General features: G+C 38.0%; 1 protein-coding gene across 1 annotated transcript in view; it reads right to left on the minus strand.

The window, feature by feature from the left end:
* LOC126236770 (fibronectin type-III domain-containing protein 3A) overlaps positions 1-25,957 on the minus strand; it is a 330,311-nt gene that overhangs the window by 50,475 nt on the left and 253,879 nt on the right. The window contains exons 4-9 of the mRNA XM_049946340.1: positions 16,707-16,860; positions 14,561-14,713; positions 13,888-14,036; positions 13,574-13,764; positions 11,536-11,706; positions 10,162-10,344 (exon numbers count right to left, since the gene is read on the minus strand). Coding sequence (XP_049802297.1) covers positions 10,162-10,344; positions 11,536-11,706; positions 13,574-13,764; positions 13,888-14,036; positions 14,561-14,713; positions 16,707-16,860 — 1,001 coding nt within the window. The remainder of the gene's footprint in view (positions 1-10,161; positions 10,345-11,535; positions 11,707-13,573; positions 13,765-13,887; positions 14,037-14,560; positions 14,714-16,706; positions 16,861-25,957) is intronic.

Here is a 25,957-nt window from a genome sequence, read left to right on the forward strand (position 1 = left end):
AAAAAAGAGGAAAATCACGATCTTCTTCATAAAATTAGACTGGTTTTCAACATTTTTGTCGAAAGATGTAGATCCAGTTGCGTGCCATATGAAAATTTGACTATAGATGAAGTTATTTGTCCATTTCCTGGACGTGTTGGCTTTAGGGTTTACATGAAAAATAGACCCTATAAATATGGCGTGGAGCTTTATGCACTTCGTGATGCTGCAACAGGCTATGTTGTGAACTGCAATGTTTACACAGGATCAGCAGGAAGGACTGACAACCATATTCCAGCATTATTAGACAGACTCTGTTCTCCATATTACGGTAAAGGCCACTGTATTTACATGGACAGATATTACACTAGTGTTCCTGATGTTGTGGGAGAAAAATACATTAGCTGTTTGAATTGTAAAGAAAAACAGAAAAGGCTTACCAACAAGCTTCAAAACAATAAAACTGAAGCAAAATGAAATAATATTTTTGAGGAATGGGCCCATTCTAGCGCTGAAGTGGAAAAAAGTGTGATGTATACTGTATCCACAGAACATCAGGCTACAACACAAGACATTCCAGTATTTTCAAAAGGTGGTATTACAATAGTAATGAAACCAGACTTTGTAACTGACTACAATATGAACAAGACTGGTGTAAAACTTCCTGACAGATTACAACTGTGTGCTGGACCAAGACTCCAACTCAGGACCCGAGTTCACATCTCGGTCCTGCACACAGTTTTAATCTGCCAATAAGTTTCATAACAGCACACAGTCCACTGTAGAGTGAAAATCTCATTCTGGAAGACTGGTGTAGATCATGTGGATCAGCTGTACAGTTACTACCCATTCGCACAAAAAGCAATGAAGTGGTGGAAAAACTTTTCTTTCGTGTTTTTGTAATGTCTGCCGTGAACAGTTTAATTTTGTATAGAGATGTCAATAAATAGAAAATCTCTCTAGTGGACTTCCTTTAAAAAAAAAAAAAAAAAGAAAAAAAAAAGAAAGAAAGAAAACCAGCTTGAAATTGGTAGCAACAGGAGGAGACTTTTGATCTTCAGAACCAACAATAAGCACTACCCTGCACAGAAATTTTGGCCATCACTTTCCAGAAAAAGTACCTCCCACCGCCAACAAAGTAAATACTATGCATTATTGCAAAGTTTGCTCTGAGAAAGGGAAAAAAAAAGAGACTGGCAAACGGATAAGAAAAGAAAGCAGATGGTGATGCAATGACTGTGTACCTCAGTGCTTTCAGGATTACCACTTGTAAGTGAATTATTTATAAAATATTCATAATCATTTTATATCATAAAATATTAAATAAAAACCTCTTGAAACAAATTCTTTTTATTACGAACACCAGAAATCATGTTAGGAAAAGTAAAAATTTTTTCCGGTTGCAAGTTTCTCATGGTTATGGGAATGCTGGAGGCCCTTAGTTATTGCACACTTATTCATTAAATTTGCTAGAAAATCGCCAGTGCACCTGCATTGTCGAGGTGCATACATAGCAGTGTGGAGTATGTTAAGATTCTGTTTCCTTGCACTAATGAAACTTTTCTGCATTCACCTAATTTCCAGTTATCTGGCAAAATAACTTTTAGCACAAGTGATAACATCAGCAGTAACATTACTTTATTGCTGTTATTTCTCTAATGTTATGTTTAGCAGATGAAGTTTCTCTTCAGCTGTGTAGGCTAGCAACACAGCATCTACACACACAGTACAATTGGTGACTGTTCTCATGGTTGAAGTGTGTAAAGGCCAATATGATGGTAAATCAATACAACACATAGCTGTACTGCTGACTCAAAACACTACCACATTTGTTTTAGTACACAAGAAGAGGGGGGGGGGGGGGGGAGGGGAGATTGTTTTAGCATATTGCCCATAATAAGGGGGCAGAGGGGGGAATGCTGTTCCGGCAGCAGAGGAATTTGAAACCAATGCCTCATTAGACCAACCAGCTTCCATTGCAATGCTACGACTACATTATTTTCTAAAAAAGGTCGTGTTACTCATTTACCTTCATGTCCTAGCCAGACTAGCTTTCTAATGCATGACCAACCTCTCATAATTAAACAATACTTTTTCAGAGTTCCAAAATAATAGTTTACCAGCTGCATAATTAATTCACTTTGAGCTCTTTCCTCTCAGGACTCCCCATTCCATCTTTAAACTTGTACAGACCAGGTTTTGATAAATGAAAAATAAAATGTTTTTAGCAGAGTTAATTTAGCTTTCTTTGGTAGTTAAGTGTACATACATTAATGAATGACCAATTTCAGGGTAAGGAACCACTGTGGCACTTTAAAAAGGTGACAAAATATTTCAATGAACAGGTATGGCACAAATTATTATTATTTCTTTCCTTTCTCAGACGTTATGTCTGGTTAAAAATGGAAAGTGATGCGGACCTTGATCAAGCGTGACTCCCTTTTAACTGTACGGTATATGTTACATTGCATTTAGGAACTTTCGGGGAATTTAACATGTGTCAATAATTACAGATTTCTGTAGTTGTATATGTAAGTTTGGATGTAGCTATATCGCATTGATGTACTGGTGGATATTGTGTGGTATGACTCCTGTAGTTGATAGTATAATTGGTATAATGTCAACTTTATCCTGATGCCACATGTCCTTGACTTCCTCAACCAGTTGGATGTATTTTCAATTTTTTCTCCTGTTTTCTTTTGTATATTTGTTGTATTGGGTATGGATATTTCGATTAGTTGTGTTAATTTCTTCTTTTTATTGGTGAGAATGATGTCAGGTTTGTTATGTGGTGGTGTTTTATCTGTTATAAAGGTTCTGTTCCAGTATAATTTGTATTCATCATTCTCCAGTACATTTTGTGGTGCATACTTGTATGTGGGAACGTGTTGTTTTATAAGTTTATGTTATAATGCAAGCTGTTGATGTATTATTTTTGCTACATTGTCATTTCTTCTGGGGTATTCTGTATTTGCTAGTATTGTACATCCGCTTGTGATGTGATCTACTGTTTCTATTTGTTGTTTCCAAAGTCTGCATTATTACTATTATTATTATTATCATCATCTTTACTTTCTCAGACGTTAAGTCTGGTTAAGAATGGAGTGACGCGGACCTTTATCAAGCATCACTTCCTTTTTGCTGTACGGTACATGTTATATTGCATTTAGGAACTTTCGGGTAATTGAACATGTATCAATAATTACGGATTTCTGTAATTGTATATATACGTTTGGATGTAGCTGTATTGCATTGATGTATTGGTGGATATTGTGTGGTATGACTCCTGTAGTTGATAGTATAATTGGTATGATGTCAACTTTATCCTGATGCCACATGTCTTTGACTTCCTCAGCCAGTTGGATGTACTTTTCAATTTTTTCTCCTGTTTTCTTTTGTATATTTGTTGTATTGGGTATGGATATTTCGATTAGTTGTGTTAATTTCTTCTTTTTATTGGTGAGTATGATGTCAGGTTTGTTATGTGGCGTTGTTTTATCTGTTATAATGGTTCGGTTCCAGTATAATTTGTATTCATCATTCTCCAGTACATTTTGTGGTGCATACTTGTATGTAGGAACGTGTTGTTTTATAAGTTTATGTTGTAAGGCAAGCTGTTGATGTATTATTTTTGCGACATTGTCATGTCTTCTGGGGTATTCTGTATTTGCTAGTATTGTACATCCGCTTGTGATGTGATCTACTGTTTCTATTTGTTGTTTACAAAGTCTGCATTTATCTGTTGTGGTATTGGGATCTTTAATAATATGCTTGCTGTAATACCTGGTGTTTATTGTTTGATCCTGTATTGCAATCATGAATCCTTCTGTCTCACTGTATATATTGCCTTTTCTTAGCCATGTGTTGGATGCGTCTTGATCGATGTGTGGCTGTGTTAGATGATACGGGTGCTTGCCATGAAGTGTTTTCTTTTTCCAATTTACTTTCTTCGTATCTGTTGATGTTATGTGGTCTAACGGGTTGTAGAGGTGGTTATGAAATTGTAGTGGTGTAGTCGATGTATTGATATGAGTGATTGCTTTGTGTATTTTGCTAGTTTCTGCTCGTTCTATAAAGAATTTTCTTAAATTGTCTACCTGTCCATAATGTAGGTTTTTTATATCGATAAATCCCCTTCCTCCTTCCTTTCTGCTTAATGTGAATCTTTCTGTTGCTGAATGTATGTGATGTATTCTATATTTATGGCATTGTGATCGTGTAAGTGTATTGAGTGCTTCTAGGTCTGTGTTACTCCATTTCACTACTCCAATTATTATTATTATTATTATTATTATTATTATTATTATTATTATTATTATTATTATTTACAATGCCCTAACAAAATGGCTAGTCAAGACTATAATATATTTCTCTGTTAGGATTGTGGATGGTGTATGGCCATTTTTTTTCCTTTATAGATTTATTAATATTTACTGGTGCATTGGTAATTCAGTATTGGTAATTTGATATTCTAATCTTAATTCACAAACAAAATCTACATCACATTTTACAGCTAATGATATTTTACAACTGAAATATTGGAATGATTAAAAAAAATATTTTTGGCTCACTGTTTCTTATAGAAACCTTGGTAAAAAATGAACTACATACTGCTGTTGTTGTTGTGGTCTTCAGTCCTGAGACTGGTTTGATGCAGCTCTCCATGCTACCCTATCCTGTGCAAGCTTCTTCATCTCCCAGTACTTACTGCAACCTACATCCTTCTGAATCTGCTTAGTGTATTCATCTCTTGGCCTCCCTTTATGATTTTTACCCTCCATGCTGTCCTCCAATGCTAAATTTGTGATCCCTTGATGCCTCAGAAAATGTCTTACCAACCGGTCCCTTCTTCTTGTCAAGTTGTGCCACAAACTCCTCTTCTCCCCAATTCTATTCAATACCTTCTCATTAGTTATGTGATCTACCCATCTAATCTTCAGCATTCTTCTGTAGCACCACATTTCAAAAGCTTCTATTCTCTTCTTGTCCAAACTGGTTATCGTCCATGTTTCACTTCCATGCATGGCTACACTCCATACAAATACCTTCAGAAACGACTTCCTGACACTTAAATCTATACTCGATGTTAACAAATTTCTCTTCTTCAGAAACGCTTTCCTTGCCATTGCCAGTCTACATTTTATATCCTCTCTACTTCGACCATTATCAGTTATTTTGCTCCCAAATAGCAAAACTCCTTTACTACTTTAAGTGTCTCATTTCCTAATCTAATACCCTCAGCATCACCCGATTTAATTTGACTACATTCCATTATCCTCGTTTTGCTTTTGTTGATGTTCATCTCATATCCTCCTTTCAAGACACTGTCCATTCCCTTCAACTGCTCTTCCAAGTCCTTTGCTGTCTCTGACAGAATTACATCATTGGCGAACCTCCACGTTTTTATTTCTCCTCCATGGATTTTAATACCTACTCCGAATTTTTCTTTCGTTTCCTTCACTGCTTGCTCAATATACAGATTGAATAACATCACATCTTGCTCACCACATGGTAGAGTTTTGTCAGGACTGGCTCTTCCAAGGCCGTCAGTAGTTCTAATGGAATGTTGTCTACTCCCGGGGCCTTGTTTCGACTTAGGTCTTTCAGTGTTCTGTCAAAGTCTTCACGCGGTATTGTATCTCCCATCTCATCTTCATATGCATTCTCTTCCGTTTCCATAATATTATCCTCAAGTACATCACCCTTGTATAGACCCTCTATATACTCCTTCCACCTTTCTGCTTTTCCTTCTTTGCTTAGTATTGGGTTTCCATCAGAGCTCTTGATATTCATGCAAGTGGTTCTCTTTTCTCTAAAGGTCTCTTTAATTTACCAGTAGACAGTATCTACCTTACGCCTAGTGAGATAAGTCTCTAAATCCTTACATTTGTCCTCTAGCCATCCTTGCTTAGCCATTTTGCACTTCCTGTCGATCTCATTTTTGAGACGTTTGTATTCCTTTTTGCCTGCTTCATTTACTGCATTTTTGTATTTCCTCCTTTCATCAATTAAATTCAGTATTTCTTCTGTTACCTAAGGATTTCTGCTAGCCCTTGTCTTTTTACCTACTCGATCCTCTGCTGCCTTCACTACTTCCTCCCACAGAGCTACCCATTCTTCTTCTACTGTATTTCTTTCCACCATTCCTATCAATTGTTCCCTTATGCTCTCCCTGAAACTCTCTACAACCTCTGGTTCTTTCAGTTTATCTAGGTCCCATCTCCTTAAATTCCCACCTTTTTGCAGTTTCTTCAGTTTTAATCTACAGTTCATAACCATACTACATTTTAGTTTTCCTAATATTTTTCTAAGTGGTCTGCACATCCCTTTCCGTCACTCTTCCTTCTACTGAAAGATTTGTACACGAGCAGCTGAAGCTTGCGAGAGAGAAGTTCATCTCATGCTTCTTTTAGATAGTTAATTTTCATTTTTCTTTTCTTTTGGAGCACCCGACACCGTCAATTGATATTTTATTGTTTTTCGCCTTCTTAATTCCCTTTTCAGGATAACTTTAGTTTTATTCCACTTTTTGCTTTTCTTCTAAGTCCAGTTTTATTTTCCTTTAACATTCTTCCTTATAAGCAGTAGAATTTGCATGTGCTTGCTGTCCACAAGTAACGAGCTGTGATTCGAATGGCACAAACAGAAAATGGGGCTAGTTTCCCAAGCCATCTGTTAAAAAAACTTTCGGGCATCACTGCCTTATGCACTTCAAGGCACAATATTTTCTCTCTAAGCCTGCGTTTCTACAGGACAATTAAAAGAAGCTTTCACTTGTTTTGAAACATCTGGATATTTTAACTCTGCGGATGATGAGTCTCTCTTTGAGATATGTTGCTGCCACTAATTGTCAAAACCTTTGTTATCTAAAGCTGGGTTATCTTTTCCAAACTGTAGAGCCTTACAATAGTCCTAGAATCCTGCCTGGCATCAAAAGACATCATTATTATGATCTTTAGGATGTGTCTGTAGCTTCTGCTCTGTATTTTTTCTTTGAGGTCTAAAAACCTAAAACTTTCAGTGGAGCACTTGATAAGCATGTGTTTTCCATCTAGTCTGCAAGCTGCAATGTAATGTCCTTGGGCCAACTTTACTAACCAAAACTTCTCACATTCTTACATTTTACTAAACTCTTTAGTTACTTGCCCGCTAATGAGTAGTTGTTCATCAGGATACAGATTGTCCAATGTAAAAAGTTCATTATAAAGAACTTCAAAAACACACTCATGTTTCCTCAAAGCAGAATCTATCAGACCATGAGCAAAAAAGGTTTGAAGTATATGTTCTATTTCTGTGTGCAACTTGCAAATCAAGGTGTTTGGCTTTGAAAACAATGTCTGAATTTATAAACTAGTTCTGCACATAGAATTATGGAAGGACATTCTGCTTTCACTGAAGTTTTTAAGTATTCACAATGGCATTGGAGAATCTGGACTGGGCAGCAGCAAGTCATCTTGTGGCTATATGCCTCAAACATTTGTGATGAGGAATGTTAAAACTTAGACAAAATTCCTTCTAATGTTTCCCAGAGAACATGTCAACAGTCAAAATAATGGTACACACTGACCACAAATTCGGATGCTTCTTCTCCTAAACATTACAAAGTCTTTAAATAGGCATTATGCATTGTATGAATGATGCGAGTTCAGATGTTTATAAGTTGTCTGCCACAAGTTTCCTGGACGTCACTATCTAAATCCCTAAACACTTTACTGATGTTAGGTCCATCTGATCCTAGCATAATGCATTTCTTTAGGGACAAGTTGGCTTCAGAAAGTGCTTCACATAATTTCTAAGGTAACATTTCATTTCACCATCTGCTTTGGTTATAAAGAAATTCTTATAATGATTGCTTTTATTAATTCTTTTATCTTTAACATTCTTAGTTTCATCAAAACTCAGTGGGTAATACAATGAACTTGCTTCTTCTAACATGTTCCAGATACATGGAGCCAGCCCATCAGTAATGAAGTATGTTTCTTATGCTGAAACGCAATATGTTGAGGAATGCTGACAGGAATCATCATCTTAAAAACTTTACAAATATCATTTGACAAATCCATAAAGTAATTAGGAATAACTGACTCCACTGTCCAAATCAATTCAGCAGTAGTGTATCTATCTGTTATGTTGGCACATGTACCAAACTTGCAGGTTGTGTCTGATCTGAAAGTTCTAAACACAACTGATGTGATTTAATTTCGAATGTGTTGTTGAATGTGATTGGTTACAAACTGCCAGAAAACTTGTTGTCTCAAAATTAATAGGGCAAGAACACACACTGCAAAATAATTCACTTTCACTAATTTTTTCAGTCTTTGCAAGCCAGGCAGTACAAAATTTACATTCTCCACATCTAGGAAGGTCTATTTTCAAAACTGAACAGAGTAGCATAGCAGCGGTTTTGTTACTAAAATAAAATTAGAACCTGGGACAAAACTAGAAGCAGTTATAACAGGAATATTTTGACACTAACAGAAGTTGCACAAATTATAAAAAAAACTTCAAAAAATCCAAGAGGACCAATCTCTCTCAAATTGCGGAAGATCCTCTGGTTTCATCATTGGAGAACTCCAAAAAATTAAATGAGCAAACGTGAGTACAGAAACCTGGGATAAAATTAAATAACTTATTCTCTTCCTAAAAGAGCAAAAAAATTGACAAATATAACAACAATTTTAAAAAGTCACAACAGACTGTGATTAGAAGTGACCAATTCTTCAATTTCTCCAATTTACTTCCAGTGTGATAAATAAATAAATATTAAATAAAACAATAATAAACAACAAGTACTATATGGGAACTATAATCTGGCATGTGGACTTTCCAGTTCTGATCAGTAGCAGTAAGGAGACTTCATACTATAGTGATTTGCAGGTGTTTGTTGCCAACTGCACAATGAACTATAAACTGCTGTCAACTGCACTGTTGTCTGCTTTGTCACTGAGCTATGCTGTTGTCTGTGTTCCGTTGCACTATTTTTATTGTGATTTGTTTCAAAAACAGTGATGATGCAGTTGCCAGCCCATCACAGTGTTAGCTTTTAGTCCAGTTCGGAAAAGAAAGCCAGTTATCAGGAGATTGTGGACGCTCAGAACACAGGCTTGCGTTACCTGTACTGCATGCTTACAGTACAAGGAGGCCGAACTTATAATCTGCATCAGCATTTTCCCCACTCCTTGCAAGTTAGCAAGTTATAGTTTGGAAGTAGTAAATCTTCCAGCGTAATCCAATATTATGAAAAGGATAGTTGCTGCTCAGAATATAGCGGAGATGCTGAGTCGCAGATAGGCACAACAAAAAAACTGTCAGAAAGCGAACACGGCCTTCTCACACATATGACCACAGTCTCTGAAGCCAGCAGACTGTGTGTGTGTGTGTGTGTGTGTGTGTGTGTGTGTGTGTGTGTGTGTGTCCTACCTGTGGCTCAGCATCTCCGCTATATGGTGTGTAGCAATATCCTTACAATATTGTTATGTTCCATCCTCGATTTTCCATTGTTTGATACTGCAAATACTCCAGTATTTTAACAGTAATGGTGTGTCTATATCTTTTTAAATACGAGAGACAGAGAAAGATATTGAAAGACATCCAGGTATGAAAATATCGAAGATGCTTCACCTATTTTTTCTCCCAACACATTGTTAAAGCGAATAATGCAAAAATGTTCACATTTAATTTCCCAAAACACCCAAATTTTATTCTTTTGTTTATAAATAAATGTGGCAGTTGGCTGCATGTGTAAACAAATGAGCCTGGCCAAGGGGAGAGGAACTGTGCAGGAAAACAGCCCCACGCCAACCCCTTCTCGCAGGACTTACAGCCTGCATTGATGTTACGATGGACCAGGATTACTATCTTCACTCATCTCACAACAAGGAAAGATAATGATGAGCCTGTAGAACACAAATCAAAGTGGATTACACTAAGCATTCCGTAAAGGACACAGGGCAATGGTTTGCTGTGTCATAAATAAGGCAGTACAGTCCAGGTATCAAAACATCCCCCCCCCCCCTCAAACTGCTACACTGAAGTGTCTCACAGCAAAATAATGATGATGATCGCAATAATTATAATAATAATAAATGCTTAGAAAGTTGCACTTCCAACCACCAAGAATTAATTCGTGTTTGAAACATCAACATTCCACTTAGTAACAATTTGAAACTGCTGTAATCTTACCCTTTGCCATATTCATTTACAGCAGCTAATCTGAACCTGTAGCACGTCGAAGGCTGAAGTTTAAGCATATTGTGCTGTTTTCCCCGGTTTTTGTATGCTTCTACGAAACCACCACCTTTTCCTTCATCATATTCTAAAATATAGTGTGTAATATGAGAACCATTGTCTCCTGTTGGACTCCATCTAAAACAGAAAAACTATTATTGGCGATCATACATTGAACTATTAAATGTAAGCTGCAACAAATAAGCCCATGCTGGCTGTGTGTTTAAAAGAAAGTTAATCATGGAATTATGTAATGTGGTTTCATTGTTACAGAAATTGTATTTTTCTGATTGCAAATGGTAAAGGTGTTCTTTAATAATTTTAAGCTCTGTCACAATTTTGTTAGTTAAGACCAGACTGCTAAAAGAGTTGTGCAGTCTGGTTTCAGAGATGATGGAAACTGTATCTCAGAAGCACAGTTTGGATGGGCAACAGTTTTTGCTCAGGGGCTACTTTGTGGGAGCAGGTAACATGAGTATGTACACACATTTGAAATAGTCTTTCTAAGCCCCTTCTAATACGCTTGAAATTAGCATAAGTTCTGTTTATGACAATCGTACCTGACTCTGCCTCTATGTCACACTAAGTTGAGCCAAGAAGAAAGCTTTAATCTTAGTAGGATAGGCCTAACTTCATGCTGTATATAATGACAGAGCCTAGCATGAGAGCCCAATTTTGGTGAACTTAATACTGCAAAATCAGACATACTGCCCTACCTTTATTCTTTAGCACATTTCTGACAATTTTGCAAAAAGTTTCAAAGCCAACGCTAACAATGATTTTCTCATTGTACCCTTTCTTTTATAGAGATTGCAAATGCTTTTAAAATAAATCACACTTAATACAATGTCTAAGATGTTACTAAAGTTAAGAGGATTACTTGTGCAATAAATCGTATGCTTCTCTCTATACAATAATTTGCCAAAAATGTTATTTCAATAACTTGAACTGCTCATGAAATAAAATGAGTGCAAGTTGTGTGTGTTTCAACCAGTTATTATTTTGACTGCTTTCCAGTTCTTTCAAAATTTAAACGAAGCGTATGCATAGTTGAGTAAAAATACAATGCATGAACAAATTACAATGAAACGGATTGTAATTTGGGGAAGTAGAGAATATGTTGGCCATATCACAATTGTACAGCATATATACACAGTTAAAGGGTGTAGCAATAGCTCTATTATAATCCTACTTCACTGGCAAGAAAAATGACATGAACACGTTCTGGCATCTGAAATTAAGAGCACAAACTGCAAGCATATATAAGCATATTACAAAATTTTTGATCATACTGAAAATCATCAATACAAAGTCTTTCAAAAAACTTACCTGAGCAAAAGAGAGGTGCGAGATCTGCTGATCAGTTTTGGAGGGAGAGGCTGTTCTGGTTCACAAGGTGGCGTGCGGAAAGTTGTAGGAATAGATACTGATCCTTTCAGATCATCCAGACTGACTGCCACACATACAGAGTACTCTGTCCCAGGTCGTAGATCTTGAATCCTGTTTAAGAACAATTGTATTCTGATAGATCTTATGCTAAACACTTATGAAATTGTGCCTGTAAATACTATTATATATGAATCACTGAGCAAACAGCTGGCATAAATGCTAATTTGAAGACTAAGTTCAGCAAAAGCCATTTTCATGATATGCCTTTATTTGAGCATGCTATAGGATGCTGGATCATAGGATCAATGTTAAGGCTGTTGGATCCTTCTATCCCTACTTTGTCCTACAGTCTCTGCATATCTTACTAAAAGGGCAGTCTAAAATAAAGCAAAACAATATTAACATTAGACTTGTTTAGTGTCACATAAATATTACTCCATTTATGTATCAGAAAATGTGTGCCAAATGTAGGTCAACTCGAGCGTTCAATACCACTCTTCTGCTTTAACCCATACTGTAACTGTGCTGTGTCATGTCATAGGTGCATGGCATATTTGAAATGTTATCATTTTTAGACTGGGTGTTTTGGAGTATGCGGTGACACATTCTTACATCATTAAGTCCCACCATTCACCCACAGAGGAGCATTCCCTTCGTGACTCAGTACCACCCAGGACTGGAGCAACTGAATCACATTCCCTGTCAGGGTTTCGACTGGATCTTGTCATGGTCTGAAATGAGGAATGTCCTACCCAATACTCTTTCCACCCCTTCCATAGTGGTATTCCGCCTCCCAACGAACCTACACAATATCCTCATCCATCCCCACACAAACCCCGCTCCCAAACCCCTTGCCTCATCACTTGTATCCCTGTAATAGTCCTAGATGCAACACCATCTGGTGGCAAACATCACCAATTCCGTCAAAGGAAGAGCTACCTGCGAAACCAGTCATAATCTACAAGCTAAGCTGCAACGACTGTGCTGCATTCTAAATGGGCATGACAACCATCAAGCTGTCTGTCCGCATGAATGGCCACTGACAAAATGTCGCCAAGAAACAGCTTGACCACCCAGTTGCTGAGCACTCTGCCCAACAAAATGTTCTTCATTTTAATGACTGCTTCACAACCGATGCCACTTGGATCCTTCCTACCAACATCAGCTATTCTGAATGGTGAAAGTGGGAACTCTCTCTGCAATATATCCTACATTCCCATAACGCTCCTGACCTCGATCTTTGTTATTCATTGTCCATCACCCACTTATTTCATACTATGTTCCCCCTCCAGCATTACAAAGCCCTCTATTACACCCAGGCACTCACAGTCTTCTCCTTCCTCCCCTCACCACCAACATCCCCCCCCCCCCTTCCAACCTCCCTACTTTACCGTCTTTCTTCACCTCGGCCCTATACACTCCCACGAGCAGCACTCTACTGCCCCTACCCCAACCCTTCTATCCCTCACGATCCCCGCCCCAGCCTCCTCCTGACCTTTGGCTTAAAGCTTACTTGTTTGACAGTATTTTTGTTGTGTCTATCTGTGGCTCAAAATCTCTGCTATATGGTGGGTAGCTATATAAGCTTTTCATAATGTTTTCTGTTAAATATATGTCTCAAATAAATTTTGTAACTGCTGTCAGATTATTAAGTTACTCATATCCATTATAAATTAATTGATTTCACTGTTCTCTACAAAAACTGACTAGACAAAAAATGTGACACTCATTTTAAATTTTATAAAAATTGCATTTATTTACAAAGTAAAATAATTTTAATAACTATAATGACATCTAAAAAAAAGCTCCGTGACAATACCAACAATGAGATGATGATCAAACAATCTTCACGAGAGTTTAGAAACGATTAACCACAGCCTTGAAATTTTAAGTGCAACCATATTCTGTCACAGCACAATTAAAAACAGTTAGTTATGACAAACAAATTATATCACTTTTTGGTAAATTTAGCATTTACCTGCACGAAAGTGATGGTCCACTGTAAATCATCTTGTATTTCCCTTCTTTTGCTTTGTCACTCAAAAGCACTTCATAACGAAGATCTGACTCTGAAATGTCAAACTCAGTCTTCCCTTCCAGTCCACTATCAGCAAGCCTCTCAGGGGGTGACCATTGCATTAAGGCACTACGAGAGTTCAGTTCAGCTACCTACACATCAGAATGAAAAATTACAGAAAAAACAGCAGCCAGCTAGGAAAAATCAAAGTAATACACAGAGAAACTGAAATATACATTAAAAAATAGATTTAATCAAGCATACAAACATCTCACCTGGGGAGGTTTGACAGTAGATAAAATTTCAGAAATGACATGAAAATCATCATCATCATCCTGTACACTGCTGCTTTCTTCCCCATCTTCTGATGTGCCAACACTGCTCATGCCCCTTTCCTTGCTTCTTCTCATACCATTCACTAATTCTGCAAAGGAAGTCAGACATTACTGGATGCAGAGAAAAATCATCTGTGATGCACAGAGGAAGTGTTAATGAAAGGGAAGCTATAGAATTTAACTATGATTAAAAGTAAAATGAATGAAACATATTCTGAAATTATGTGACACCATGTCGACTCCACAACGAAAACATACATTGCATACAGAACAAAAGTAATAATTCTGAAAAACATATTGTACATTAGTATTTATTTGTGAAAATTTTATAAGCTGAATTATAAGTTTGACTTTTGGTTGCCTTTGAACTAAAAATGAAATTTTTTGTTCCAGTATATGTAACCATAGCTTTCTGAATGAAATTTCAATAACATTTCTATACTTTTCAGATGATTATTTGGATTTCTGTCTGGAGCTTTGTAATATGTAATCCATCTGCTTGATCGGAAACTGTGAATCTCAACAAGTCAAGTAACAAAACACAATGTTATTACATTTTTGCTATAGCCAAACTTCTTAATCAATACAGAACCCTTCAGTTTTTCAAATTTACCTTTTCTAGGTGAAGCAGGTGGTGTCACCTGAGATGAACCAACAATAAAATTTTCAGTTCTTAACTGTTTCTGTTCAAGCTTCTTCTTCAGTTTTATATACTGGCGGTGGGTTCTTTCATCTTTGTGAAAATTAAGTGGAGGTGGGGAATGACCTGTAATACAAGATATGTTATATGCATTAAACAAGTATAATGCAAAATTTGGGAGAAATATTATCTATGAAAACACTGAACATGATTTAATGCAGCTTTTTCTACAAAATAACTACATGAGGCACTCCAGTATAATTACAATATAGTACTTAAGGTATGGTGGGAGTGGAACGAGTATGCACTTAAAGAGTTCTACAAACATGTGTAGTAACTGACACTGCTTCAGAAATCAACACAAGCAGTGTAAAATTATTTTCATTCATTATTCTTGAATGGGCAACACCTTACCACATTCAAAGCCCTTCAGTAGAATATGAACAAAAAATAAATTAATATAGCCCTAGTAGAATCTAGTATTGTGGCTAAATGCAAATCTAACAGCTCCATATCAGAGCCAGAAAGATGTTTTACAGTGAAATTGAAGCCCAAATAATTACATTTTACAGCTATAACTTCAAAGACAGATTAGGTTGGTTGGTTTCCAGCTGCAAAAAATAGCTGATTCTATATGCTAAGTACTGGTAAATAAACCAATTCCCTAAAGAGGGACAATTTTTGATTTGGAGGGAAGAACATAGTAACTTTTCCTTTGGTCAGTGGAGAGAAAAAGAGGATAGCTATATGGGATAAAGAACGGCTACACTACCTACAAGTCAGCCTGTTTTCACAGCAACGATTTCACAAGAGGTGGGGATTATATTACCCTAGTCAGTGCATCACAATACATAACTCCACTCAGCAAATAAAACTTTTTATTGGAGTACAACTCTCTATCAAACTTCCACTCCCACCCCCTTCACAAAAATGCCATGAATGTATTTGTGGTCACACTGTTCATGAGATGGAAAGAAAATGTAATTTAAAAGAAAAGCTGAAATATAAGCAAGAACCCGTTCATTCATTTTCAAACTAGTTGCCTTATTTTGCATAATTTCACTTCCTGTTGTGTTGCAATATCAACATCTGGGAAAGCACACCTAAAATAGTGTTTTTTCCAGCTGAAATGAAAATATTGTGTGAAGTACATAACTGCATGTCTCCCAGAAATCTTTTCAAGGATCTTGGAATCCTTACACTCTTTACTACTACAATTACTTCATAACAATTTTTGTACTTAACAGTGATCTGTTTCAGTTGAACTGTGATGTACGCAATCACAATAGAAGTAAAAAATAATTTTTCTGTACATTTTGTCCCCTTATCTTGAGTTCAGAGAACCACATGCCCTATAACAGAAGGAAAGTTAAAAATATACCTCATTAGCCATTCTTCCTGCTTATCATCTGCATTTCTAGATTCATGGTATGGAAAGTTCTGTTAGCTACATGGCAAGTACCAGTCTTTGGTGTAAAGCTGTATGAAAATAGTAATGTACTGTAACACATGTCTCAGTATGGATCATTTCAGTTAAAAATGTGGTATTGAACAATTCTCCCCCCCCCCCCCCCCCCCCGGTTGTTGTGAGAGACTTATCTGCAAGCCAAATAAAAGTTGTGGTAAAAAAACTAACCAGTTACATCTGTGCCATACCGAAAAATGCATGGGGGGGGGGGGTCCAATAAATAACATTTACCCCATTTTTCTTTGAAAAATACCGATGTAATCGAGTAAATATTAAGGAGATAAACAGCAGCTGCGTAGAGTAACCAAGGATGTAGCCGAGTTTATTTTGAGTAGTAGCTTTCTTCCAATTTACTTCATTAAATTTATTTGACTTAAGCACAAATAACACTGACACCATAGTGATACCGTGCTTTATTTTTGATATGGTAAACAGGTTACATTTCTCATGATATGCTTATCTTTTGTTAACATATACTTGATTTGTTCCACAGTCTTAGCAGTTGTTCTAAATGGCATACATGGAACATGATGAATCCATGAAAAGCTTATGAGCTGGTATTATGACCAAAAATTAAAAGTAAGTCATCACAATATATCTGAAAAACAAAAATAGCACATTTAATGATCCTTTCATCAAGAAAATAACTACCTTGCTGGGCTGTAGTTGCAGAGGGTGGCACATGACTCATCACTCCAGGCTGTAGAGGATTGCCGTAATGAGGGGTGTGGAAACTTGGAGGTAGGCCTTGTGGTGCAAAGAATGGCTGGTGTGGCTGGTTTGAGCTAGTCCCTGGACCAGGACCCTAGAAGGGGAAAAAAATTGGCTGTCAAAATGTGGAAGAAACACAACAGTGACCATTGGTAATTTCATGCATTCTAAATACAATATATTTCTGAAAACCATTTGGGAGAATATTACATCAACTTTTTAATGTGTGTCATGCTCTTTACCAATTCCCTTTATGGTGTTCTGTTGGTTTTATTATTGTACTCCGCAGGTTCAACTAAGTGCAATATTACTGCTATCAATTTCCTGCTTTACAAAATTGTTTATTCTCTTGAAATGATGACCCATAAAATGATGAATTATATCAGTTAAACTGTGTACAATTTATTTTCCTGAGAACTGTTTTTGTTGTCACAGTTTATTTTGAACATTAGTCCCATTAAGTTCCGTTTTATTTATATGAGTGAGAAAATGTTAAACTGGTAGTGAAAAACCAACACCATGTTCTAGGCTTATCTCCTCTCCCTGCCACGTCAGTGCGAAGGGCACAACTGGTTTGTCTCAATAACACTGATGATTATAAAACATATCCACATGTCATCAGGCATAGTCCCCTATAATCTGAGGTGAGTGGCTTCTCTCTCTCTCTCTCTCTCTCTCTCTCCCCCCCCCCCCCCCAGGGTTTTCTATACTGTCTCTCGACCCCCCACCGGTTTGTCATCTTTATTCGAGATCTACACATTATGACCTGGCCACACCTTTTTTGCACTGACATATGCCAAATTACGAAAAATTGATGCATAGTATATGCATTACCATACATAATAATGGTTTGATGAATTCCACAGCGACAAGACAACTAAAATTATTTAAATGAATCAGGATTCCATCACTGTCACAACAATAAACGCGAGCGTTGACAACAAATAATTTTTTTTTCTCGGATTAGTTAAGATCTCTAACGCAACGATGATTTAACAACCGCTATGAAAGACATTTGTAAATGCATAAAAGTAACTACGCTATTGAAGTTTCTCCTCCTAATATACGTATGTTCATTTCGCGTTCCGAGGATAGTTTGTACAATTAATCGTAATGATGTTGAACGAGTCATTTTACATTTACATTACACATTCATATGTAGATTAAGCTCTGTTTCGGAATTGGGAGTCAAGGGAGAACACGAGTAAAAGTTAAATAGTTCACTTAAAATACAACTAGCGTAGGGCAATCTCAGTAGGCCTACACTAATGTACCACAAAACAAATTTTCTGAATATAGAAACGTTGTTTTTAAATTATCTGAACACAAACTGTAGAGCCATAAGTAAATAACAGCAGCTTCCACAGTACTTTTCTGTTACAATACGGATCACTGTCTGTTCTGACAGATGTGCGCACCTGAGATGGTTTGCAGTATGCTATATTATTAGTATTTAAATGAGTGGCACGAGATATCTGTGTAAGTTCCTCGCGCTAGATCTGTGAACGAACAGTAAACGGTTGCTATCGCACGACTTAGAGCAAATATCAGCTGCTTACCGCGTCATACACTTTCACATCTCATGCTATGATGCGCTGGCAACAACAACAAACTTATCTGGAAGGCGCCTTACTGCCAAGGCTACCAACTGTTGCGTAGCGCTGCCGTATGAAACGTAGTAAATTGTTTGCTAATCACAAGGGGGCTCCCAAAACCGGATTTCGTGAACCGTTTCCCAACTCTCTTCTGAGTGGACATGTAAACACTTCAAAATCGATTCTGGAAATTCGCTCCTGGTTGCCGATTTTCCAATTCCGCAATCGATTTTCGTTCCCATGTAAACGCAAGCGGTTTTGAAACGTGCTTGGGCTGTCAGGTTTCTTGATTTTACAAATTTTCGGCTAATTATGGAAGGAGGGGCTTTTTGTACTGTGAAGGATAAATAGAAATATTAGACTGAAGCAATGGCGGTTCCTGAGTATACATTCTGGGAGTTCACAACTTTCTAGATTCAGATCAACTTGAGAGTGTGAAATTAATAGCATCTGCTGTATAACAGTTATGCTTATCAACAAATTTATACAACTACAGTCATTTCAAATAACATTAATAATAATAATAATAAGCATAACTTATCTGACAAAAGAAAGAACTGTTTTTTGTGGAATTTTGTTGTTTTGTACATAATTACGTACACTTTAGAGCAATAACGAAATAATGTGTAACCTTTCGCAGCTCTCCATTTCGCATTTTTTGCAAGTGGGAGTTCTCGTTCTTTTCCATTTTTTCGGACAAACGTACAAGTTCCATAAGAGATGTATTAGATCACGAATTTATTTCCGGACTGAAAATCAAATATTCTTACGCTGAACCCACACAACTTGCGCTAACTACACACTTCCTTGTTAAATGTTCGTTTGTAGTCACGCTTATTTTATTTCGTCACTCTCTCGACCAAAGATTCTGTTCTCGGAGGCATTAGTTCATTTGCAGCTTACTCTTCCTTTACTGTTCCCCGAAAGAGATTTTCACTCTGCAGCGGAGTGTTCACTGACACGAACCTTCCTGGCAGATTAAAACTGTGCGCCACACCACAACTCGAACTCGGGACGTTCGCCTTTCGCGGGCAAGTGCTCTACCGACTGAGCTACCCAAGCACGACTCACGACCCTTTACTTTTCTGTTAGCGTTTAAATGAGATTCAACATAGTTCATGTTTACACTGTACATGAAAGCCAATTCCCACCCAGTAAACAACCAACTCCAAACACAAAGTGCCGTTTGTGGAAATGATTAAACTCGAGTAGTAATGTCTACCAACATGATCACTTGATTAGAATACAAATGAGGCGCTGAGATCCATAAGGGCCTAAAGCACACCGCTGTCGATCCCGCATCTAAGTGAATATCGAAGAAACCAGTGATACAGCTTTTCGTGAATTTTCATATGTGCAATGTGGGCCTACAGCACAGATAAACCTGACTCACCGTAAGATAAACAGATTTCAGAAGCATGAATAAATCCTACAAGATCACAGTCTACGTTGATGCGCTTTAGGCCTTAATGATTCTCACAAGGGAATCTCCCAATTGCAATCCCCTCAGATTTAGAGGTAAGACAGTGGATAGCCCATCAAAAGCTGAACACAGACCAAGAATGGAAACAGGAAGAAGGTGAATTGAACTATAAAAAAAATCAAAATAGAAACAGTGAACGGTCTGTGCTTAACCCAGATAGTGCTGAATTATTTGTTTTTAAAAATTGATTTATATCTTATCTACATTCATTCACAAGGTTGTAAGAAAGAAAGTAAAAACAATTTTGAGTATTTATTTTTATTTAGTATTTCCAAATATGGCCGTCCTTCCAGAAGGACGTCAGGACAATAAGGGAACATGTTTTTAAAGTATACGACATTGCACAATTAACTTGTTTTGGTTTTTATACCTTCAAATAAACATAAATAAATTTGAATTATTGGCTAAAACAGCTAATGAATACAAAAAACAAAGAAAATAACCTATACACATATTTGATGCACTAGTATGAAAGCAACAAACATGAAGTGGTTCGTCACATTTTACGCACATAGTAGTTTTTTATTTGTGGCAACTTCGACATTTCAGCTGCTTCTTCTTTTTTGTTATCTCGTCCGTTGGTAATACAGCAACATAATGTTCTCTTCCACCAAATCTAGAATCTAGTTTTGCCCCCTTACTAGGACGTCCTCTGCTGGTAGTGACTCTTTTGTGCCGGCCGCGGTGGTCTCGCGGTTCTAGGCGCGCAGTCCGGAACCGTGCGACTGCTACGGTCGCAGGTTCGAATCCTGCCTCGGGCATGGATGTGTGTGATGTCCTTAGGTTAGTTAGGTTTAAGTAGTTCTAAGTTCTAGGGGACTGATAACCACAGCAGTTGAGTCCCATAGTGCTCAGAGCCATTTGAACCATTTTTTTGACTCTTTTGTTACTTTCAAGAATTGCAGTGACAATTCGACGACGAAATGTCAGATGATCTATGGGTTATTCGTTGTGCTTGTAAAGACCCCAGGCATTTTGCTCTGAATGTCTATAAAATGTGCAATGATCGGGAAATACCATTTTTCCCTCTTATAGAGCATCTATATAGGGATTCATTTTGGTCAGTTCGATCTATGCCTCCCATACGAGTATTGTAGGAGTGTAATAAGTTAGGTTTAAGCACGCTAATCCTTTTCTTTTGTTCCCTGGAAAATCTTGTTACAGAGCGTAGTGGTTGCACTCTGTCAAAGTTGGTGGCTACAGTAACAACATTGTTGTCATTCCAACGTGCAATGGAAATCCCGGATGCTGAGTAAGAACAAATTTCATATGATCCTCTATTTTCTTTTATCATTTTATCTACAAATGATAGAGTACAATTCTTAACGCTGTTTCCTCTTATTGTTCCTGTTGCTTCCACGCCCCTCTCTTTTAGGTCATGTAGCGCAGTAGCATAGAGCTGACTTGCTGGTAATTTATCTACACTTGGATTTTCTTCAGCACCTGAATATTCATCTGTTACGTCATCAGTTGAATTTAGAGGAGGGTGTAATGTTACATTCACACCAGTATTAGGTATTTCCTCATCTTTTGATTCTAACATGTCCAAAAGTTCCATAAGTGTACATCGTTTTCTGTGAATACAAAATGACAGCACATTACCCTGACGTGTTTCTGGAAGGACGGTTGAAAACATTATTGAATTACAACTGACGAAACCTTTCAATAGTAATACGAGCCCATAAATAATATAGTTTAATTCTTTAAGATATTGTATGTCAAGTTTCAGAATTATTGACGCAATATGAAAGAAAATATACATACCCATCGATGACAAGGTCAGTCAGTTCGTCCATGGTAAAATCGGCCCTATTTTCAAGACACAGTTTCTCACTCACTACGAACGACAGCGTCAAACTGAATGTCGCAGCGCCCAACTGACTCTGCCTACTTCATATAACAATGCGTCACAGTCCGTTGCAACAGTGCGTTATTCTCAAAAATAAATAATATCAACAGTGAGTTACGTCGTCCTTCCAGAAGGACGTCAGGGCTATCTGGGTTAAGAAGTGCAATACGTTACCGTCGCAAGTAAACGTAATGAATAGTGACAGCAGGCGAGTACCACATAGACGTCTCACAGAAATGATAACAACAAATAACCGAGTGTGAACTACGTTACAACAAAGAAATCCAAGAGCCAAAACTTCAAAACGGAACGCAACTTCAAAAACATTACAAACAACATTGGTTTTGAAAGAGTACAGAGAAACTACGTGATAGTGAATCTGTTGCGTTCATTTTTTGCAACTTACGAGACAAACTATTACGTTTTCATCATTTCCTTGGGAGTGATCACATTCTCATTCATACGAACACTGAAATCGAGCAAGGAGGCATATCTTACTCACCAGGCGTCCAAACTAGGTGCATCGGTAAGAGATTCCTATCATATGACACACAACTGTCACTAATGCCGTGTATGACACACCATTAAACGTTAGCGGTTCCCATTCGAAAGCCACTTCCTTTTGACTGCTAACACAGTAGTAGTGCAGAATGAACTGTCATAGATCCCTTCCTTACACCTCGCTTTTGGCATACAGTGACAACTACACCACAACGTCGTCGTTCTTGCAGCTGGCTGTATATTGCACTTCTTTTCCTTGGACCGTGCAATTTTTCTGTTTCGCTTTTTTCACAGTTCAGAAACGTTCTCCCTGTTTTCATGATTAATCTGTGTTCAGGTTTCGACGGGCAGTCCACTGGGCCCTCTTAACCCCTTAGTGACCGGTGGGAACAATAGTTCCCACTTATTTGTTTTCGCTGTAAGTTCAGTGGTAATCCGTGTTCCCACTTCTAACTTCTGCTACCATCTCTGTTAGAGTGTGCTAACTGCGTGTAGATTGTCAACGGTTAGGCGAAAGCTGTTGTATTTCTAGCAATGAACGGGCCTTCCTCTTCTCTTACGACTTGAGAAGCCAGAGATAAGCTGCCTTGCCAAGTGCAATCTAAATGTTAGCTGGTCTGCTTCTGTCTTCTGTAGCTTCCACATAACGTAGGAATTGACAACTGCCAAATCTACAAGAAAGAAAAACAGTCTGTGCCACCACTTCCATGAACGACGGCCTACAGCATACCGTTCACACAGCTGATCAAATCTATCCACTCCTCCCATTATTTTATTATACTCTGCCACAGCCAATGGGCAGAATACTTCACTTCTGCTTCCACCTTTGTTTCTTCTCAAAACAGTTGTAACATGTGTGGGATTGTGGTAATTTGATAATATACAAACAGGAAGGATTTGCCTGCAATGCTGAAAAAAAAAAAAATTCATTTTCAAACACCAAAAAGAGGTGTGTCTGGAGTACCAGATGAAGTTCGTCTGGAGAAAGTTGGAACTTCCCTAAAAAAGGTACAACAAACAGAAGATGCCGCCAATGTAGCACCAAGAACAAAGAAAAGAGAACAAAGATAATGTGTAACAACTGTCGTGTACCTTTGTGTGTAGCGCCATGCTTCTCTAAGTTCCATAGTACATCACCTTAGGGAACTCAAAGGACAATATGAACTAATACAAATATAAATGTAATGTTTAACATGTTTTGGTACTAAAAAATAAAGGAAATACATTTTTTTTAAATTAGCAACTGAAGTTACTCCAGAGTTCGGCGGGAACAATAGTTCCCACTAATTTTTTTATACTCGTAGGCTAAACTCTCACTTTAAAGATTTAAACTATGACTTTATGAACGGTTTCTTAACCCAATAAAGTGTTCATAAAAAGTCTACAAGTTCCGGAAATAATTTGGTCACTAAAGGGTTAACACGAAATCGGGAGGGGGATTGCGAAGGGGGGTTTCCCTTGTCAGCACCTCAAATGGATTACTGCATGATAAAACTCATAACTAAATATGCCATGATTCATTCAGAAATCCACAAAATAGGTTTACTGTCAGTACAACTTTAACATGGGGCGTGAGTCGTGCTTGAGTATCTCAGTCGGTAGAGCACTTGCCCGCGAAAGGCAGAGGTCCCGAGTTAGAGTCTCGGCCCGGCACACAGTTTTAATCTGCCAGAAAGTTTCATATCAGCGCACACTCCGCTGCAGGGTGAAAATCTCATTCTAGAAACATCCCCCAGGCTGTGGCTAAGCCATGTCTCCGCAATATCCTTTCTTTCAGGAGTGCTAGTCCTGCAAGGTTCGCAGGAGAGCTTCTGTAAAGTTTGGAAGGTAGGAGACGAGATACTGGAAGAAGCAAAGCTGTGAGGACGGGTCGTGAGTCGTGCTTGGGTAGTTCAGTCGGTAGAACACTTGCCCGCGAAAGGCAAAGGTCCCGAGTTCGAGTCTCAGCCCGGCACACAGTTTTAATCTGCCAGGAAGTTTCAAGTACGTGACTGCTGCTTGTTTGTGGCTCTGCAGGTGGTTTGAGGTTGCATTTAAGATAACGTCACTTAATGTGAGGTTTTCTGTATATGTCAAACGCGTTTTTATTATCGTCTTTCCTTAAGGTTATGTCGATCTAAAAGCAAATCAAAATGTAAATAATTTTATTACGGACCACTGATGATGCTTTACCTCAATATAGCGAAACGCTTATGGTGAAAACTATCACGCATTTCTGTAATTGCAATGACAGAACAAAAATACTCTCAAGAATTCTATAAAAGTATTTCTCTTTTCTCCAAATGTGTCTTTAATTTCCATGTGTGCTACAGCTATCTTGCTCATAGTCATGCACGGTTGAACAACTTTACATTTTTCGTCTAGCCATTCCTGCATTGCCATTTTTTATTTCCTACCATTAATTTTTTAGAATTCTGTATTCCCATTGGCCGCCTTTTTTTTACATTTTGGTCTTTCGCCAATTAGGTTCAATATTTCGTGCTTTAACCATGAATTTCTACTGGACCTTGTCTTTTTTCCTAATTGATCCTATGCTGCCTTACGATCTCTGAAGGCTACCTATTCGCCTTCTATTATGCTAACACGAATGTACCTAAGGTCTCTGTTTAGAGGCTACCCTCAGCTCCCCTAGAAAACTTCTTGGTGAAGACGTTTGCCCTAGCATGCAGAACTGAAGCACGACCCGTGTGTCGGGTAGTACAGAGCGCATGGTGTACAAATGTACTGGTTTTACGTGAAGTCCAATTCTTTTCCAGGATCTATGATCACTTTATCACTTATGTCTGGTAATACAGATCAGCTACATAAGTTTCGAGGGAATCGCTCATCCTTGCACATCAAAGATTAAGTGTTAATGTGATACTAATACTGCGAGGTATATGGCGAAAGAACGGCTTTACTTCAGTAGTGGCGGCGTACGTATTGCCGTAAAGAGCTTGATCACATCTAGTGAGGTTATTATAAATTTGGAATGCAAAATGATTTGGACGAAGGTAAACGTCAACGGTAGGTCTACCACGGTAATCAAATGCCTCAGGAGCCGTAGTAGCAGAATACTTTGTGCTCAGTTTTATAAAATGTAACTTGTTGCTATGCTAGTAAGGCTTAGAAAAACACAGCGACAGTCTTCTACAGCCTTTAAATGTGTGTTTCACTTTCAGGTCACGCGAATGGTACCGCATTACCACGAATCACTCCATCGCTTCATGCTTGCCTTCTCCGACGGTGATGGTATCTTCCAGCAGCATAACTGTCCTATCACAAATGGTACAGTGGTTTGAGAAGCATCAAGTGAACTCACATTGCTTTCTTGTCACCAAACTCGACTGACCTGAAATCGGCGGAACGTATTTAGGCCGCCAGCGGGCGCCTATTCCGGGCCCACAAACCGCTGCTCATAACTTAACGGGAAACGCGTGGCCCGTGCGTAGAAGTCTGGTGCTATATATCACAGTGTTTGGAAATGATTTACAACAGTAATTTTTAGTACCTCTTTTACTAATCAATGCGAGTTAATGCACATGGGATCTCTCAACATACTCCCCACCAATGTCAATGCACCGCTGGCAACTTCATTACTGCACCACGGAGCCATTGTTTGGGGGTACTACGCACTTAACTCGTGGACAGCTGATAGCAATACCTTGTTGTTGTTGAAACTTTTACCTCGCAGCGCTACCTTCATGTGGTCGAATGAAGTATAATTGGATGGAGCGGGATCCAATGAATATGGTGCGTGTGGCGCAACGAATCTCTGATGTCA

Source organism: Schistocerca nitens, chromosome 2, assembly GCF_023898315.1.
Source record: "Schistocerca nitens isolate TAMUIC-IGC-003100 chromosome 2, iqSchNite1.1, whole genome shotgun sequence".
In the NCBI taxonomy this organism is placed as follows: Eukaryota; Metazoa; Arthropoda; class Insecta; order Orthoptera; family Acrididae; genus Schistocerca; species Schistocerca nitens.